Consider the following 19,709-nt stretch of genomic DNA (forward strand, 5'->3'; position numbering starts at 1 on the left):
TCAGTTCACCTTTTCAGCCCAACGCCAGGGTGGAGCGGAACCAGCAATGACCTCAGCATGGCAGCTGTTGCTGTCCATTAACCTGGGAGAGGTCAAAGGTCATTTCAGGTCCACCATTCTCCAGAGGAAAACATATCAGCTACCAACCTTCACACTGAGTTTAGCCCAAAGTCAGAGGTCAGAGGTCAAAGCGTGAAGCTCAGAGAAATTACTAGAAACCCAGACTTCCACCTTTGCCTCAGTTAGCAGGTCAAAGGTCACTGAGCCAGTATGGCTGCTGGTCCTGTCCCTCCCTCGTTCCTCCTTCAGATGCTCCTTCATGTTGGAGGTCAAAGGTCGCAGCGTCTCCCTCATTCTCCTCATCCTCTTCGCCCATTTTGGGACATTTTTACGGTCTTTGGCAAAGTGTATTACCCACAATTCATTGCTGCATGTAACGCTTTGAGTGAAAAGGCGGATTTATGGCAATGTTTTGTTTTTTCCATCTTTATAGAAAATTAAAAGAAAATATGACAAGACATGAGCAACAAAGTTTGATATGATAAAACGAGCAGAAAAAAAAATGACAAACTGAGGAACGTAAAACAAAACGTCACAAATGCAAAACAAATTTCAGATCTTAAATCAAGACATTAACATGTTGGGATAAAGATTGGGCTTTTGTGATTTTATTTCAGCACTCTCTACTTTAGACAGGGATCTTTAACTTAGCCAGAGGATTAAATGTTTCATAATTTAACTCTAAAAGACCAAATTTTATTTTATTAAAACTAGAGATGCGATAGATTTCTTGTAAAATATCCACTGAAAATCTTTCTAAAAACATTCATGAAATTAGAACTGAAAACTGTTTATAGTCTCAAAATCTGTCATAAAATGCAGGAATTGGAATTTATTTAGAATTTCTTTAGCAGAAAAACTTTACAGATAATTATGAAATGAATAACTGGAGTTTTAGTGGAATAAAAAGCTGCTTGGTTCTTATCATGATTTTTAAACGAATGTTTTCTTCTCAGTCTAGACGATGATAAACTGATGATGGATTATTGCAGCATTTTTGGTTCATAAAGTCACAACATTCATAGTTTCTATTAAAAAGGACATTTTAGTTCCATTAGTCTTTTTATTTGTTTTATTTTTCGTATGTTTGTCCTGAACTTGATCTCTATTAGCTCCACATTACACCAAACTAACTTCAGCTGCATAAACAGATGGTTTAGTGAGTAAAATCATGTCTCTGTTAGTAAATAGTCTCTGAATATTTTAATGTGTATGTTTTGCCATCTTGGAAATATGAAATAAGTTCACAGAGTGAGCTGTCTGTACAAAAATAAATAGAATAAAATCAATTTTTAAATAATTGTGGTTTAACTGAACAAATATCTCCAACAGAAATACCTTTACTGAACATTTAAAATAATCTGCTTTAGCAGCAGAATGCCTAAACAGTGATCAGTCCGCCATTCTGGATGTGACGCTACGACCCGTTCTGTCCCTGAACCCTGATGGGACTTTGACTGAGCCCACGCTTCATAGGGGCGCTGGACCAGGCCTGTGAGTTCCATCTTTAGAAACAAGATGGCCGCCTAAGTGGGGCTTTGCAGAGCTGGACCTGGTTAGGGACAAGACTGCTGGGACAATGTGATCATGAATTAATTATAATGTAATAAACTATTTTTAATTTGAATAGTGATGAAGAGTAAAAGGGGCGGGGCTCCAGGTTGACCTCCTCATGGTTCTGGTTTTGTCGGACCCATTTGTTGTTCTAGCACAGCAGTGGTCAGTTTGTCCTGCAGCAGCCAGGAGCATCATGACTACAGAGACGGCTTAGGATGACCCCAGTCCAGCCGTCAGCTTTATCAAAAAGGGGCGTTTTAATCGTAGTGTAGAAAGTATTCTGGGCCTCTGCCTCGGTAAACTGGGTTCTGGTTCTGGTTCTGGTTGGTGGGAGGAGCCCGTTCTCCACTGTAATATCAGGCATGTTTAAAGATGGTGGCTAAATGTCAAGCAGACCTTTTCACTGTAGCTTTCAATTTCAAGATTCAAGAGACTTTATTGTCATTCACATCACGTGTTGCATGAGGTCCCAGTTACATCCAAATATACAGTATAAAAACTAGCTACAAGATCAAATTGTTAAAAATAGGAAAAATATTTACAAATGTATAAAAACAAGAAGTAGAAAAATGAAATGTATATTAATAGGAATGTTCAAAATGGATGAAGTATGAATAATGCAGCAGCATGGGAAGATAAATTTAGCAGTGCAACATTTTAAAGTGTAAAGTGCAAATACAGTGTCGTTGGGGGGGTCAGGGGTTGAAGTGACCAAGTTATTGTTAGGGACAGTGCAGAGAGAGACTGAGAGGAGTTTGAGGGTCTCACAGCTTCAGGTCTGAAGCTGTTTCTCAGGCTGGTTGTCCTGCATTTGATGCTCTGCAGCCTCCAGCCTGAGGGCAGCGGGTCCTTCATGATGCAGGAGGCCATTTTCCTGCATCTGGAGGTGTAGATGTCTGTGGTGGTGGGGAGGTTGTCATTGTTTTTGTCAGCTGATGTTGATATCTGGGACTACAGGAAGTGTCCTGTGGGGTCAAAGGTCGATCCTGCTCACCATGAGCTCAGCCATCCAGATAAATGTCTTCCTCACCTCCTGTCCTTTCAGATTTTCTCTAGAAGATGAGCCGTCCAACCTGGACGAGATGCCCCTGATGATGTCTGAGGAAGGCTTCGAGAACGACGAGAGCGACTACCAGACGCTGCCGCGCGCCAGGCGGGGCCAGCGGCGCCTGGGCTGGTTCCTGCTGGGAGGCTGGGAGGTCCTCTGCAAAAGGTGAGCTGATCCATGGACCCACCTGTAGCAGCCAGTCAGGCTTAGCACCATGCTAACAGTTCACTCTGCTGCTCCCAGTCTGGGTTAGCACCATGCTAACGGTTCATTCTGCTGCTCCCAGTCTGGGTTAGCACCATGCTAATGGTTCACTCTGCTGCTCCCAGTCTGGGTTAGCACCATGCTAATGGTTCACTCTGCTGCTCCCAGTCAGGCTTAGCACCATGCTAACGGTTCACTCTGCTGCTCCCAGTCTGGGTTAGCACCATGCTAACGGTTCATTCTGCTGCTCCCAGTCTGGGTTAGCACTATGCTAACGGTTCACTCTGCTGCTCCCAGTCTGGGTTAGCACTATGCTAACGGTTCACTCTGCTGCTCCCAGTCTGGGTTAGCACCATGCTAACGGTTCATTCTGCTGCTCCCAGTCTGGGTTAGCACCATGCTAATGGTTCACTCTGCTGCTCCCAGTCTGGGTTAGCACCATGCTAATGGTTCACTCTGCTGCTCCCAGTCTGGGTTAGCACCATGCTAACGGTTCACTCTGCTGCTCCCAGTCTGGGTTAGCACCATGCTAACGGTTCACTCTGCTGCTCCAAGTCTGGGTTAGCACCATGCTAACGGTTCACTCTGCTGCTCCCAGTCTGGCTTAGCACCATGCTAATCGTTCATTCTGCTGCTCCCAGTCTGGGTTAGCACCATGCTAATGGTTTATTCTGATGCTACCAGATGGGTTAGCATCATGCTAATGGTTCATTCTGCTGCTCCCAGTCTGGGTTAGCACCATGCTAACGGTTCACTCTGCTGCTCCTAGTCTGGGTTAGCACCATGCTAACGGTTCACTCTGCTGCTCCTAGTCTGGGTTAGCATCATGCTAATGGTTTATTCTGATGCTACCAGATGGGTTAGCACCATGCTAATGGTTCACTCTGCTGCTCCCAGTCTGGGTTAGCATCATGCTAATGGTTCCTTCTGCTATCGATTAGTTCAGCTGTGGTGGATAAAGAAACAAACCTGGTCAGAGTCGGTGCTGCAGGTCAGGATTGCGGGTTTAACTGCAGCAGTGATTTCAGGGATTCTTGTCTTTTTTTATGTTGGAAGGTTTATAATATAATTGGTAAAAACCAGTCAGATCAGCAATGTTGATACTGGCCTGAGTTTCAGTGCTGCAACGTCTCTCGCTGCAGCCAAATGTTGAGGTCTCTTTAATTGTCGTTTAATTTTGCTGTAACTGTTCTTTTTATATTTACTGTATTTTCTTCAGTCTTATTGTTTTTGTTACCAAGTCAGCAACTGCAAGAGCTGCAGAGGAGCTAAACAGGAACATGGCACAGAAACGCAGGAGTCACTGTGTCGGCTTCAGACCGCCGCACAACGCTCTGCTAGTCGAGCATGAAAGAGGGGATAAGATCGGGCTTTGACTGAGCTCCTCCACGCGCAGAAAGGCTCTGGGGTCAGACGGATCCGGACTCTTCCTCAGCTGGACTCTTCCTCGTTCCGTCGTCCTCTGCAGACGCCAGCAGCAGCGTTTGTCATGGCGTAAACTCTCAGGGGAACAAACGTGTCGCCATGTTTCAGTTTACTGTTGGGGGCTCTTCATTGAAGCTGTGTCCTGCCCCCCTCACCCCCACCCCCATGAACAAATGGGATTTTTCACAGCTGAGCAGTTTGATGCTTTCCAGTAATTTTCAGTTTGCAGAGTGAAGGATTATAAAACCCAAATAATTCACAGTGAATAAGCCCCGACTGTTCAAGCGCCTTATTATTTAAATGGCATTCATTTGCTCAAATAATGGCTCTTATGAACCTGAACGGGGGTGGGGGGGGGGGGTGCTGGGGGGTAGAGAGGCAGAAAACATGGAGGCCAAAGCAAACATGACTTTTTACCAGAGTTCATTTATTTAGCTTTATGTTTTGCCAACTTGCTCAAAAAGTGGAAAAGCCAAAAGTCGCTCAGCATGACGGCACACAGCGACACTGCCCCCCCCTCCCTCTGTCCCAGCCCCCCTCCCTCTGTCCCAGCCCCCCCTCCCTCTGTCCCAGCCCCCCCCTCCCCCATGTTTGCATTTTGTATCAGATATGGAGATAAACTCCGTGCCGTCATTAACAGGTTGAAGCAAAGTCACTCACTTTTTAAAGGTGTGGAGAAACTCTGCTGCTGACTGGCTCTAGCATACAGGACGGATCCGAACCACTGCTGGGTCTGTCCAGCAGGGGCGCAGCATGGAGCAGAGAGGGGTCAAAGTTCACTGAGCGGAGCAGCAGTTTGATCTGAAAGCATAGAAACACAAACACTGAGGTGATGAGAGATGCGTAAACATCGCATCATCAGCAGGATAACAGACAAAACCCCCAGAGGGTGATGATGATGATGTCATATCCTGCCTTCCTCCCCAGCTGCTGCGACTGCCTGGCTCACGTCTGTCGGAGGAAGAAGGAGATGAAGGCTCGCACCGTTTGGCTCGGCCGGCCGGAGAAGAGCGAAGAAAAGTTCCCAAAGAACGGCATCAAGAACCAGAAGTACAACGTCCTGACCTTCGTCCCCGGGGTGAGTCGGCGCCGGGTTCTGATGCTCCGATCTGATTGATCTGATTGATCTGATGGATCTGATTGATCAGATGGATCTGATTGATCAGCAGCCGCCTGTCAGACGTAGAACTGATCAGAGCGGCTCTAATATCTTCTCTCTACCTAAAGCGTCGTTTTTTAGCTGAGAAACTCGGCCGGCCAGGGTCACCAATCTGACCTTTGGTGACCCTGGCCAGGGGTCGAGTGGCGACTGGACGGGTAATTAGCAGAACGCCGCCTGGGGGCGGGGCTTAGCACCTGGAGGAACCTCTGAGTCCTGCTCACCTGGATTTTGCTGAATTGATCCACAAAATAAAAGCGCTGAAGGAAGTCGGTGTTTCACATTAAATCTTCCCCTCTGAGAAAACGGGGCGGCAGCGCCACCCTCCCGATCGAACTTATTGATCAGCTGATCAGCTCTGCTGCGCGTTAACGTGACACCACCTGGGGAGGGTCAAAGGTCACCTGGAGTGAGTCGTCTGTCCCAGCCGGTCCAACAGGACCAGAACCTGAAGCTGTGTGTTTGTGTGTCCCAGGTTCTGTTCCAGCAGTTCAAGTTCTTCCTCAACTTGTACTTCCTGGTGGTTTCGTGCTCCCAGTTGGTCCCGGCGCTGAAGATCGGATACCTGTACACGTACTGGGCCCCTCTGGTCGGCGTCCAGCTTTATTTGGGTTTTACCTCATTGTGTATAATTATGTTTTAAATTATGGAAATATTTTCCTCTAATTTTTTAAACTTATTTTCATCCATGTTAAAAATGTAACTTTTCAAAAAAAAAAATCAAATTTTGTCTAAACCGAGTTTTATTTTATTTACTGTAATTTTCCATAGTTTTTTTATTTTAGAGAAATGAAACATTTTCCTCGTGTTTCATGTTGTTTTTAAATCTGCAGATATTTTGATCAACATGTTTATTGAGTAGAAAACGCTGAAATGAACGAGCTGCTGGTTCTGCTGGTTCTGCTGGTTCTGCTGGTTCTGCTCAGGGGTTCGTTTTGGCCGTGACGATGGTCCGGGAAGCCGTGGACGAGGTGCGGCGCCATCAGCGAGACAAAGAGATGAACTCACAGCTCTACAGCAAGCTGACAGTCAGAGGTTGGACCCAGTTTGATCCGTTTCCCATCAGAATCACGTTTCAGCGTCTCCAGTTGGTCGAGATGTTTTAACCCTTTGGGCTCATTGTTGGAGCATCAGAATCAATACCTTGAAAACGACTTTGATTTATTGTTCCTTCTTTATTCTTTATTTTCAGGTAAAGTCCAAGTGAAAAGTTCAGATATACAAGTTGGAGACCTGATAATCGTTGAAAAGGTAACATGAAGTTATTACATTCTTATTACATTAATGTAATGTCATCATAAGACGTTCAGTTTTATACCTGCAGTGTTTGCTGACGGCTCAGCAGATTGGGTCAGAACCGCCTGCAGGGCCATCACTGGACTTTGTGAAATTTATAGTAATAAGAGGGTTTTTCTGTTCCTGAGCAGTCAGTATCTTACCTGCGACATGGGCGTCCGCTTGGACAGTTTCTCAGCTAAAGTCCTGAAAACTGTCGTTTAAATCTTAAAGGGTTGGATCAGAGCGACGCGTTAGCAGGAGGAGCTGCTGGAAACCAGGCCGCTCCACACTTTTTGGATCATGGACAAAATTCACCAAGTTGAACAAAACCAGAGATTTTGTTCCTGCTAAGAAAAAAGTCAAATCATTTAATTCCACATTTTACCTTCTAGCAAACGTCCGTCTGACAAAGTCCTTTTGACATTTGTCTTAAATGAAGGGTGTAGAAACTTTGTGGCTCACAGTTCAGAGCAGAAAACTCTGGGAATGTAGAATCTGGATCCAACCAGAACCAGAACGGGTCGGACTCCATCAGTGATCAGCAGCTCTGAGTCGCTTCGTCTTCATGCCTGCTAACAGATTTTATTGATTTGCAGAACCAGAGGATTCCTGCAGACATGATCTTCCTGAGGACGTCGGAGAAAACGGGTCAGTGTCCAGGGCCTGACTGAGTCCAGAAGGGTTCTGGTCTGGTCTGGGTTGATGGTCATAATGTTTTGCCTGGTGTTTGCGTCTCCAGGAGCCTGTTTCATCCGGACGGAGCAGCTGGACGGAGAGACGGACTGGAAGCTGAAGGTGGCAGTGAGCTGCACTCAGCGCCTGGCAGCGGTCGGGGTGCGTTAGCCGTTAGCAGGCGGCTAATTAGCGACGGCTAACTGCACGGTTTTAGTTTCAGACGGTTATCTGAAAAGTGCGGCCGGTCTCGTTGCAGGACCTGTTCTCCATCAGTGCCTTCGTCTACGCCCAGAAGCCCCAGCTGGACATCCACAGCTTCGAGGGAAACTTCACCCGGGTGAGCTGCCGGCCCGGTTCTGGTTCTGGTTCTGGTTCTGGGGGAGCTGGCAGGCGGAGTCCTGCTGATTCCTCATGGATCTTTATATGAGCAGCAGGCGGGGGGCGGAGCTTCGGGTTCCTGGTCGCTTTCAGGCGGCCATCTTTAGTGATGCTGAACGGATTAGAAGTTTTCAGGGTTAGGGTTAAAAACGTGACCTTTGAACTTCAGCTGTGTATGAAAACATTTGAGCTTCAGCTTGTGGTTCGCAGGAAGACGTGGAACCGCAGATCCAGGAGAGCCTGAGCATCGACAACACGCTGTGGGCGAGCGCCGTGGTGGCCTCAGGTGAGGGATGAAGGTTTGCAGCGTCCAGGTCTCGATGGATCAGCTGGGCGATGACATCATCAGCAGACGGTTGCCGTCGGACGCTCTGCCTTCTCCGAGCCGCTTCCTTTGTGTTTGGCAGGAACGGTGATCGGAGTGGTGATCTACACGGGGAAGGAGACCCGGAGCGTCCTCAACACGTCCCACGCCAAGAACAAGGTGACGGCCTAGTCCAATCACCTCAACGCAGCACTAGCGCTTCAGGAGGGTTAGCCACTAAGCTAGCGCAGGTTTAGTCCATTCAGGTCAGCAATAAATGACCCGCAGTGGCGGTTCTGGAGGTTCTGGGTCGGAGGAAGATTAACGTGTTTGTTCCCTCCTTGGGGACCTGCTTCAGCCAGCAGGGTGGTTCTGGTTCTGCTAACTCTGTGGTTCTGACCCCCCGCAGGTGGGCCTTCTGGACCTGGAGCTGAACCGCCTCACCAAAGCCCTGTTCCTGGCCCAGCTGGTTCTGTCCGTCGTCATGGTGGCGCTGCAGGGCTTCGTGGGCCCGTGGTTCCGGAACCTCTTCCGCTTCGTGGTCCTGTTCTCCTACATCATTCCCATCAGGTGGCGTGTGGTTCTGACCCGATCCGCCTCCGGTCGGGTTGCGGAGGCGGGAAGTGAACCTGTGTTCTGATCCGCAGCCTGCGGGTCAACCTGGACATGGGGAAGTCGGCGTACGGATGGATGATCACCAGAGACGAAAACATTCCCGGCACCGTGGTCAGAACCAGCACCATCCCTGAAGAACTGGGCCGGCTGGTCTACCTGCTGACAGACAAGACAGGTGAGCAGCAACCAGAACCAGAACCTGGCAGGGAGCGGTTCTGTCCCTTTAAGCTGCAGGGTGCATCCCGACCCAAAGCAGAACCTTTTCCCCTCTGACCCGAACGGCTCGCTCCGCCCGCAGGAACCCTGACGCAGAACGAGATGGTGTTCAAGCGGCTTCACCTGGGAACCGTCGCCTACGGCAACGACACCATGGACGAGATCCAGAGCCACATCGTCCAGTCCTACGCTCAGGTGAGCCGCCGCAGCCGCCTGGTTCTGGTTCTGGTTCTGCTCTGCATCCAGAGCCAAACATGGAGAAGCAGCATTCAGCTTCTATGCAGCACAGATCTGGAACAAACTTCCAGAAAACTGGAGATCAGTTGAAACGCTGAGCTCCTTTAAATCAGCTGCTTAGAATCGATTTGATCAATAATCAGTGGAATATTGATCAGTTTATCTGATCTGTGTTGATGTTTTCGCTCCTCAGAATGAAACGTGTTCAGGAACTGCTTTGTTGCTGAAATGATCAAATAAACCTGATCGATCGATCGATCGATCAGTTGATTGAACGTTTCCAAAGTTCGTTCCGTAAACTAACGGTAGAAAAGATCCCGAGCCGTTTGGAGGTTCCCGCCGCTCGGCGTCCAACAGGAAGCTGCTCCATTCATCCCGGCGCTCCCTCGGGTTCTCCTCGCTGGGTGGTTCTGATCCGGTCCAAGCAGCTGCTGGACCCTCAGAACTCTGCTGGGCTCGGCCCGTTGGCGGCTCTGGTTCTGCTTCAGCTCAGCTTTCCGTCACGTTAGATGATAAATATTCAGTTTGGACCGATCCTGTTGATGGCAAATGGATCAGTCGGAACCGGTCCTGAATCAAAACCCAAAGCTCTCCCAACCTTCCAGGGTCCGGCTCAGCCTTCCGGAGGCGGCAGCGGGAACGCCGCGGTGGCGCGGAGCAACCCGCCGCAGGGCCCCAAGGTCCGAAAGAGCGTGAGCAGCCGGATCCACGAGGCGGTGAAGGCCGTGGCTCTGTGCCACAACGTGACGCCGGTCTACGAGTCGCACGGCGCCGCCGGGGAGACGGAGTCGGCGGAGGCCGACCAGGACTTCAGCGACGACAACCGGACCTACCAGGCCGCCAGCCCAGACGAGGTGAGACGCACCGTGATGTCATGGCGTTGGCGCCGTAGCGGCTCAACTTACCGAAACAGAAACCCAGAAACGGCTCTGAGCCCAAAGTCCTCAGGCAAACGCAGCGGCCGCCTCGGGGTCCTGCCCAACTCCAGGTGAGTCTACCTGCAGGATGGAAGGTGGGAGGAGCCTGACTCCAGAGACGACTGCAGGTTCCTCATGTTTATTGGCTGAAGGTCAGAGGTCATGCCCTCCTGATGGAGGTCAACCTGATTAATCCTAACTTCCTGCTTCCTGGGGATTCATTTCCTGGCCTGTTACCCTGGTTACCGTGTTTCCAGTCCAGGGTAGCCAGGGTAACGGTAGCCCTGCTGGTGGTTCTGGATCAGAACCCGGTGTCCTCTGCTGACCCAGATGTTCTGGTCCTGCAGGTGGCGCTGGTGCGCTGGACGGAGAGCGTGGGGCTGACCCTGGTCAGCAGAGACCTGACGTCGCTGCAGCTGCGGACGCCGTCGGGACAGATCCTGTCCTTCCTCATCCTGCAGGTTTTCCCGTTCACGTCGGAGAGCAAGCGGATGGGCATCATCGTTCGGGTGCGCCGCCGCCGCCGCCGCTGCCGCCGCCGCCGCCGCCGCCGCCGCCGCCGCCGCCGCCGCCGCCGCCGCCGCCGCCGCCGCAGAGCTCATCCTGCAGGAAGTAACGAAGCTCTTCTGATCTGTCCAGGAGGAGGCCACCGGAGAAATCACCTTCTACATGAAGGGGGCCGACGTTGCCATGGCGACCATCGTCCAGTATAACGACTGGCTGGAGGAGGAGGTAAGAACCAGAACCGGACCTAAAGTATTCATACCCCTCCACTGGTTTTACTGGGACTTTGTGTCCCGGCGTGTTTTCAGCCCTCAGCATGATGCTGCCACCACCACGCTGTTTCTGCTCGTTTGTGGTTCGACTCTCGGGTAGAACGGGTCATTTTGGCAGCTGAAGCTTCATCTGAGGGTAGCTCTTCATCATCATCATCATCATCATCATCATCATATTGGCGTTATTGAGTCATGCGGCGCTGGAGGCAGCTGCTGATTTAATTAGTGACCCAGTTGGTGTAATGAGTGTTTGTCATATTCATGATCAGAGCTGTCGGCTGTAACATCCTGCTGTCAGACCAGCGGGCGGCGCCGCGGCCCGGCCCGATTGGCCCGGCCCGATCGGGCCGTCAATAACCAATCAGCAGCTCCATCAGTGTTTTCATATCAGAAATGAAGCGCCGTCCTCGTCTATTGACTCCTGTTGGTTATAATGAGGCCTTGTTCAACTGACCCATATCTGCGTTCATACCGGGTCGCTGCACAGAACCACCAGAACCTCTCCAGGTCTGGGTCAGCTCTCCAGACGATCTGGGGTTCCTAACAGAACCCGACTGGTGGAGTCGAGGGTTTCCCCCAGTACACTGATGATGATGATGATGATGAAGGTCGTACCGGTCCAATCCTCCCTGTTTGTCAGTTTTATTCCTCATTTGTTGCCTAAATTTTGCTGAATAATTGAACGTCTGGCGGTGAAATCGGGGATTCCAACATTATTTAGAGCTTTGTGTGTTTAGCAAACATTTTATTTGGAAAATAAAAGTATCGGCGTCTGAGAGAAGGAGGAGGAAGAAGTGAAACTTTGAATTCTCCTCCACGCTGCCGTCCACCTTCTCTCTGATTGGTGCGTCCGGCTCTAAGTGAAGGCGTTTCGGTTGGAAAGAGAAGAACTAACATCTTCACTGAAACCTCCGTTATCCGTCTGACTCCTGCTCAGAAACTTCAATAAGTTTAATTGTCCAAGACGAGGTTCTGTTTGACCAAAACAAAATCCTGTTTTTGTGAAGAAGACTGTGATGAAGGTCGTCTCCTTTGCTTCCTGTCAGTGTGGGAACATGGCCAGAGAGGGCCTGAGGACCCTGGTGGTGGCCAAGAAGTGCCTGTCTGAGGAGCAGTACCAGGACTTTGAGGTAGGAACCGCCTCCTGTGGCGACCAGCCGCTGGTCTTAGGCAGGACTTTGTTCATTCAGCTAATGGATCCACAGAACCAACCGTGTTACAACATCTATCCATGATGGATGACTATTTATCAATCATGATACAGTAATGTACAAATATAATTTATAGATGGATAGAATCAATAGTATCCACGCAGGCTCACTCACTAGAAGGAAACAAACGCACCCACTACAACACTTTCATCCTATTGGCTGAGAGGTTGCCAGGCGACGACGGTACTTTTCTGTTCCAACTGAGAGCAGAAAATGATCCAGAGCAGCGGCGTCTGCAAGCGGAGAAACGTTTGAGAGCAGAGTGAATATTTGAGAGACAGCAGCAGCTTTGAGAACAAAACTTTGAATGAAATCCTGCTTTCAGCCTGAATTATGGCAGGAAAATCCCTCCATAAAACTCCTGCTGCCAAACGGTGATGTGGCCTTGGTGCTGAATCAATCAATCAATCAATCAATCAATCAATTTGTACAGCACATTTCAGCACCAAGGCGGTTTGAAGGGTCAAAGCTCGGCTCTAAACGTTCTCGTCTATTTTCTAAGAAACGGATCTATAATAATAATCAGACTAGTTTTGTTCTGGGACGTTTCCTGGGGGCAACAAATGGCCCCGGAACCGACTTTGGACCCTCCTTCCTGAGCTAAGAACTGGTTCCAGCACCAGTTCTGGTTCCTGTCTGACCGGGCCCACTTCCTGTCTGAGCAGAGCCGCTACAGCCAGGCCAAGCTGAGCCTGCTGGACCGGACGCTGAAGGTGGCGGCGGCGGTGGAGAGTCTGGAGCGGGAGATGGAGCTGCTGTGCCTGACGGGCGTGGAGGACCAGCTGCAGGCCGACGTCCGGCCCACGCTGGAGCTGCTGAGGAACGCCGGCATCAAGGTGGGACTGGGACCGGGACTGGGCTCCGGAACTGGGACCGGAACCAGGACCAGGCTCCGGAACCAGGACCGGAACCAGGACCGGAACCAGGACCGGGCTCCGGGTCAGGACCAGGCTCCGGAACCGGGACCAGAACCAGGACCGGGCTCTGGGTCAGGACCGGGCTCCGGGTCAGGCCGCTCCTCACCGTCCCGTCTCTCCTCAGATCTGGATGCTGACTGGAGACAAAATGGAGACGGCTACCTGCATTGCCAAGAGCTCCCACCTGGTGTCCCGGACTCAGGACGTCCATGTCTTCAAGCCGGTGCGCGGGCCGCAGCATGACGCTGCCGCTTCGTGCAGGTCAGTCGGTCTGACTGTGCGTTTGGCTCTCACCAGGTGTGCAGCCGTGGGGAGGCGCACCTGGAGCTCAACGCCTTCAGGAGGAAGCATGACTGCGCGTTGGTGATCTCTGGAGACTCCCTAGAGGTAGGAGAGCTGAAACCGGGTCAGAACCAGAACCAGAACTGGGTGCTCCTCTCCTTTCTCTCCAGGTGTGTCTGCGCTACTATGAGCATGAGTTGGTGGAGTTGGCCTGCCAGTGCCCAGCTGTGGTCTGCTGCAGATGCTCGCCCACACAGAAGGCCCAGATCGTCCGGCTGCTGCAGCAGCACACAGCCAACAGAACCTGCGCCATAGGTGGGCTTCCACCGGGTCGGAACCGGACCCAGCTTCCCTCCAGAGCTTCATTTGTTCTTATCTCAGATTTTGTTGCTGCTGCAATAATAAGATGAACTTATTATTGGGATGTAATTTAACATCCTGAGAAGGTCAGAGGTCAGAGGTCAGGGTCAGGGGATCAACTTCTCCTGGGAGGGTGGGATGCAGCGATCTGATTGGTTGGGCAATATGCACTTAAAGTTTGATCATTTTGTGGAACTATTGTGATAAGAAAAGAGACGATTGGAACCATTTTACTTGAGTTAATTTGTCCATCTTATGAAACGTTTTATCGCTGCGTTGCTCACTTTAACTGCAGCTTTTCATATTATGGCTTTTGTTAATTCTCTAATTGAACTAAGATGGACAGTTTTGATGGATTTTAAATTGTAATTCTTTTAAGAAACTTACTATGATAAACTTCACAGTAAACCCTCTCACCCAGGCCAGCAGCTCCCTGACAGCAGAGCTGGTAGTTCCTCCATGCGGCCACTAGAGGGCAGTCTTCCTAGCTGTCTGTTTGTGCTGCAGGAGACGGAGGGAACGATGTGAGCATGATCCAGGCTGCGGACTGCGGCATCGGGATTGAAGGAAAAGTAAATCCTCCTATTCTGAGATTATAATCCCGTTTACTCTGCATTAGCTTCCTGCAGCTGGAGAGCCACCGGACGCCTGGTTCTGACCCGTTCTGGTTGTGTGCAGGAAGGGAAGCAGGCGTCGCTGGCCGCAGACTTTTCTGTCTCGCAGTTCCGGCACATCGGCCGCCTGCTGATGGTCCACGGCAGGAACAGCTACAAGCGCTCGGCCGCGCTCGGACAATTCGTCATGCACCGAGGGATGATCATCTCCACCATGCAGGTTCTGCGGCTGTCCCGGTTCTGACCCGATCTATTCTCCAGGACAGTCCTCTGACCCGCTTGTTTTCTCCTCAGGCCGTCTTTTCCTCTGTCTTCTTCTTCGCCTCTGTGCCGCTCTACCAAGGCTTCCTCATGGTCGGGTACGCACCCCTCTGCACCCAGAACCCAAGGTCCAGCAGAACCAGAGGTCCAACAGAACCAGCAGAACTGGGTTTCTAACTGCCATGAGGACAGCAGGTTCTGACTGGCCCAGTAGGTCCAGGCTTTCAGAATAAAAGCATGAAGCCAGAATTCTCTGCTTGGCATTTGCATCAACCCTGCAGGACGGTTCTGGTTCTGTGTGATCAGACCCAGACTGGCTCTGGTTCTGATGGTACCGTATCTCTGGTTCTGATGGTACTGTATCAGCGGAGTAAACCCGTTCTGGTTCTGGTTCCAGGTACGCCACCATCTACACCATGTTCCCCGTTTTCTCGTTGGTTCTGGACCAGGACGTGAAGCCCGAGACGGCACTGCTCTACCCAGAACTCTACAAGGACTTGACCAAGGTACCGAGCTCGGTTCTGGTGACTCCACGGTTCTGCTGGAGGTTCTGACTGTGTTTGTGTTCTCAGGGTCGCTCCTTGTCCTTCAAAACCTTCCTGATCTGGGTTCTGATCAGCATCTATCAAGGTGAGCGGTTCTGATGCTTCTTCTCCCAGCTTGGTTCTGTCTGGGTCAGTGGTCCCTCTGAGGTTCTGCCTCCTCTCCCAGTTCTGATCCTTTTCTCAGAGTCTCGGCTTTCTGTCTCTCTGGACCGTAAGCCGATCCGAGCGTAGCTGCTAAGCCGTAGCGTGACTTCCTGCCGGCGCCGGGTTTTAATTAAAGACCCGAATGGGCCGGGCCGGGAGGCGGCACCTCGGCTCCGTGTTCCGGAGGCCGCCTGGCCGGAATGCGCCGCATGCAGGCCGATATCGCAGCAATTATGCGATCAGTTAGAGGCGGATTACGCTGAATTAGCGCCGCTATCAGGGTACTGCAGGTCAGAGGTCAGATGCCTTATCTTGACACTCGCTGGTCCTGCTGGGAGTTTCCCAGTGAGACGTTGGGAGTCTCGGCCGTTTACCGTCCGATCGACCGAAACCGCACTGGTTCCCTCACTGGAGGCCGCAAACCACAGACTCACCCAGTCCAACTGAACCAGTTAACCAACCCACCCAACTAACCCGGTTGAGTGGGACTCCCCAGTTCAACCCGTTTTTTCACTGATTTATTTTTCATGGATAAAGTCGACTTCAGTGAAATCCTGGTTTGAACTTTTTAAAATGAAAAGCATTTCAGTCCTGTTGACCTTTGACCTGAACTCTGACATGCGTCTTTGGCACCCCCAGGTGGCATCCTGATGTACGGCGCCCTGGTTCTGTTCGAGTCCGAGTTCGTCCATGTGGTGGCCATCTCGTTCACGGCGCTGGTTCTGACGGAGCTGCTGATGGTGGCGCTGACCGTCCGGACCTGGCACTGGCTCATGGTTCTGGCCGAGTTCTTCAGCCTGGGCTGCTACCTCGCCTCGCTCGCCTTCCTCAACGAGTACTTCGGTACGGCTCCTTCAGTCGGCAACAGAACCTTTCCAGACCAGCGTGGGCCTGGTAGTTGGGCCGATTCTGGTTCCTGACCCGAGGGGGATGCAAAGAGCCGTCAGGGCACCGTCCTGAAACCAGGGTGCCATGGGCCGAGCAGAACCGGTCGGGTCCATAACACCTGAGCTCCGGTGGTCTGACTATCAGTGCTACCTCGTCAGATTTTCCTACCGTAGCACGGATAGATGGATGTGTCTATCTGTTGGTGCTACCCGTCCAGAACTGCTGCCGTCGTGTTTACAAACATGACGGCAGCCCAAACGACATCAGGTTGTTAATATTACAGACATTATCTGAGTGACTGAAGCGGAAGCTCAGGGTTGGGTTAGCTTAGCATTGGATCAATTTACATACACGACGAAACACAAGGAGATCCTCTCCTCTGGGTATTCTACCCGTTTAAAATGAAAAGCTACAGATGTACTAATAATTAGAATATCCTGCCTTTTTAAAATATTTTAAATACAGAGGCGTTTGTAAGAATGAAACGGGGGAAACGCGGTTTTATTGGAACCAAACAGACAGACTAACTGTTTTGTATGTCTGATGTCAGATGCAGCCATAATGTTTGGATTCCAGATAAGAGAACTTACAAAACCTCTCCTGACCAAACGTGAAACCAACATGGCCGACTGCAGAGCGTCATGGCGACAGCGGACCATGTTCCTGGTGCGCCACGGCGTTGTTTAGGGTTCCTCCCCATGGTTCCGCTTCTGGCTTCCTGATTGGCTACACTCAGCACGCTGTGATGACAGGCCACGACGATCCGACAAGTTGAATATTCCCAATTGTCCTTCAAAGCGAACCAGATCGTAAAATCTCCCCGGATTATTGTTAACATATTGCAGAAATGTAGCCGCCTCAAGATCGCTGGAAGGGGAAGCCGGGACAAAAATCGGCAGAAGAATCTAAGACGTTTGGTGAATTATTTTTATCTTAAAAAGAGAAAAATCTGAGGATCCTATCAATTCTGAGGTCATTACGAGGTCAACATGAGGTCACGGAGGAGTCGGGGTCCAGTGAGAGGAAGAAACTGGAAACATTTTGGTTCACCTCCAGCTGTTCTGAGGTTCTGCTGGTTTGGTCCTAATGATGCTAAAAAACTTGAGGCTCCGCCCATCGCTCCTTGTCTTCCTCACTGTTTCTGTCTAATGTCTTCTTCTTCTTCTGTCTGCTGCTTCTCCTAATGTCTAAATCAGTGGTTCTTAACCTTTTTTCAGGTACCGAACCCCCCAGTTTCATATGCGCATTCACTGAACCCTTCTTATTATAACCCACCTCCCTGCGGACACACAGAAGACTTTGCTGTATTCTGATTTAGTAAAGTAATTATTTGCTGTGTTACCACCCCACGCCACTAGAGGCAGTAGCAACCCCGAAAAGATGCCACTAAGGAGCAGATTTAGACTATAGAAGTGGAGCTCCTTCAATCAGGGCTCCTCCACAGCTCTGATTGGCTAAGCAATGTAACTGATCCTCTGATTGGCTAAGCAATGTAACGTGATCCTCTGATTGGCTAAGCAATGTAACCTGATCCTCTGCAGCAAGTGATGCAAAGCGGGGCGTCATCACGACTTTACACAAGTGTGTCTTTACCTCCGTGGCAGAGGCTCTGCTGAACCCCTGGGGTTCGATCCAACCCGGGTTAAGAACCGCTGGTCTAATGTCTTCTTCTTCTTCTGTCTAATATCTGCTGCTTGTTCTGTGTAATTTCTGCTCCAGGCATCGGCAGAGTGTCGTTTGGAGCGTTCCTCGGTAGGTCATCGTTTCTTCCTCACCACCTGCTGGTCTGTTGTTAAACCCAAGCTGGGTTTCGGTGACCCATCTTGCTTTCCTGGACTTCATTCTAGCTGGTTCTTGGGTTCAGGTTTGGGCCAAGAGCCAATGGGAGGAGGTGGGCGGGGTCTATCAAGGGGGATGTTAGCTCTTCATTGGTCGAAGTTTCTGCAGTGATTTACATCTGAAGCAATAACCCGGCTTCAGTTTCCGGGTTTTCTCTGACTTTGCTGCAGTCTCCTGCTGCCAGAGCTGTAAGCTCTTTACTGGCGATGCCATGAATCTGCAGCGCCCCCTTCAGTAAGGAGACGGTAGCAGGTTGCAGCCTGAAGTGACCCAATCCGGGTTTTCTTTTGTCTTTTTGTGAAATCTGATTTTCATCGTGGCTGTTCACACTTCCAGAGAAAAGCGGTTTGTATGTGATCTTCATTGAGCTGCAAACGACCTGAAAGTTTCCCACATGCACAGTAGAGGGCGCAATAACGTCACTCGAGGAGAACAAGCGCAGCGTTTAGCCAACCGCCATGAAAACAGAAGAGCTCAGTGTTTGTGGAAGTAAACCTAGATGCTGACGGTGGAGCGAATCTTACAGTGCGACTGGAGCAGCACATCAGCAACTCCATCCTCATTACGGTCCGCCACGCTGCTCGTTTCCTTTTTCCCGCTTGCACGTATCGGGACGCAGAATAGTGACGTTTGTCGAGTATCAAAGACGTTCGGGTTGGATGAATGCGACCTGCCCGTACAGACGGGTTACATTTGAAAAGATCCCATATGTATCGGACTCAGAGCCGCATATCCTGCGTCACTCTGGAAAAACCTGATGTGTCATGAAAGGATCAGGCATTAAGATAAACCAGATGTGGGTCACTTCAGCCTGCAGTGTGAACGTAACCTAACACTAAATCTGGAAACGTTTTGCAGCTTCTTGTTAAATTAGTTTTAATTTGTGGCCCTCCTCTTCCTCAGACCTGTCCTTCATCACAACATGGCCGTTCCTCTGGAAGGTGTCGGCCATCACGCTTGTCAGCTGTCTTCCTCTCTACATCATCAAATACCTGAAGCGTAAATTTTCTCCTCCCAGCTACTCCAAGCTGTCGTCCTGAGCGGCGCCCCTGCTGGCCGAAGAGGGAACATCTGCCTTCTGCTCCTTTAAATATTTTCTGAAAGCTCCAGTTTGCTTTTATAAACTGATTTTTTTTACTGATGTTTTTTATTTGACGTGTTTACGGCTGCGTTCTGTTGAAGGGCATGAGAAATTCAAGTAATTCCTCATGTTTTCACCGCAGACTGGCCATCTGGGCGTAGAACCATCAACCTGTATCCACGCTGTCGTCTTCAGCAGGAAGTGGCGGCTCGTTTTGTGGGTGTTAAATCCTGCTGAGCTCCTTCTGAAAGCGGCTTCAGGCAGAATGAGTTTTATCATTCAGTCTCTGCTGGAACGAGCTGCTGCTCTGAAAACAAACCTGGATGTTTTTCCAGGGCGGATCGGCCACAAACTCCGTTAAATTGACTGTTTTTTACTGTTTTCTGCTCTGATTCCGGTTTTCTACTGATTGGATTGTTGTGTGTTTCTGTTTCAGTATTTATTTATAAAAATGTTCCTGATTAATAAAAGAAACTGAATGAACTTCCTCTGGTGGCCACCAGGGGGAGCCAGAGTCTGATTTCTGCACCCATCATCACACACGAGTCACATGTTGTAAAGTAAGTACACCCTTGTTGCTGCACGGGATTGAAAGTTCTGGTGGTTCTGCAGGAGGTCGGAACCATTTGGACCTTCGGTCTCTAAAGTGAAAAACAAAGTTTGCTGAAAACCGCAGGACAAGTTTTTGACTTTCAGGAAATGAACAGAAGAGTTGGGC

The 19,709-nt window shown here is 50.2% G+C and overlaps 1 protein-coding gene across 4 annotated transcripts in view; it reads left to right on the forward strand.

The window, feature by feature from the left end:
- atp9b (ATPase phospholipid transporting 9B) overlaps positions 1–19,474 on the forward strand; it is a 19,968-nt gene extending 494 nt beyond the window's left edge. The window contains exons 2-30 of one of the 4 annotated variants that reach the window (XM_081612328.1): positions 2,663–2,830; positions 5,222–5,372; positions 5,929–6,042; positions 6,380–6,488; positions 6,646–6,704; positions 7,328–7,379; positions 7,471–7,565; positions 7,663–7,743; positions 7,995–8,070; positions 8,192–8,268; positions 8,498–8,658; positions 8,736–8,878; positions 9,002–9,114; positions 9,762–10,010; positions 10,421–10,582; positions 10,713–10,805; positions 11,896–11,979; positions 12,726–12,896; positions 13,102–13,200; positions 13,275–13,364; positions 13,430–13,574; positions 14,127–14,191; positions 14,298–14,453; positions 14,528–14,592; positions 14,892–15,000; positions 15,067–15,124; positions 15,823–16,026; positions 17,791–17,823; positions 18,814–19,474. In XM_081612328.1, coding sequence (XP_081468454.1) covers positions 2,663–2,830; positions 5,222–5,372; positions 5,929–6,042; positions 6,380–6,488; positions 6,646–6,704; positions 7,328–7,379; positions 7,471–7,565; positions 7,663–7,743; positions 7,995–8,070; positions 8,192–8,268; positions 8,498–8,658; positions 8,736–8,878; positions 9,002–9,114; positions 9,762–10,010; positions 10,421–10,582; positions 10,713–10,805; positions 11,896–11,979; positions 12,726–12,896; positions 13,102–13,200; positions 13,275–13,364; positions 13,430–13,574; positions 14,127–14,191; positions 14,298–14,453; positions 14,528–14,592; positions 14,892–15,000; positions 15,067–15,124; positions 15,823–16,026; positions 17,791–17,823; positions 18,814–18,950 — 3,319 coding nt within the window. In that variant the 3' untranslated portion in view covers positions 18,951–19,474. Of the gene's footprint in view, positions 1–2,662; positions 2,831–5,221; positions 5,373–5,928; positions 6,065–6,379; positions 6,489–6,645; positions 6,705–7,327; positions 7,380–7,470; positions 7,566–7,662; positions 7,744–7,994; positions 8,071–8,191; positions 8,269–8,497; positions 8,659–8,735; positions 8,879–9,001; positions 9,115–9,761; positions 10,011–10,420; positions 10,583–10,712; positions 10,806–11,895; positions 11,980–12,725; positions 12,897–13,101; positions 13,201–13,274; positions 13,365–13,429; positions 13,575–14,126; positions 14,192–14,297; positions 14,454–14,527; positions 14,705–14,891; positions 15,001–15,066; positions 15,125–15,822; positions 16,027–17,790; positions 17,824–18,813 lie in introns of those variants that run through there. The other 3 variants (XM_081612330.1, XM_081612332.1, XM_081612331.1) reach the window with 3 other exon arrangements.
- The last annotated feature ends 235 nt before the right edge of the window (positions 19,475–19,709 follow it).

The sequence above is a fragment of the Poecilia reticulata genome, chromosome 11 (assembly GCF_904066995.2).
Source record: "Poecilia reticulata chromosome 11, P_reticulata-male-v2, whole genome shotgun sequence".
Lineage (NCBI taxonomy): Eukaryota > Metazoa > Chordata > Actinopteri > Cyprinodontiformes > Poeciliidae > Poecilia > Poecilia reticulata.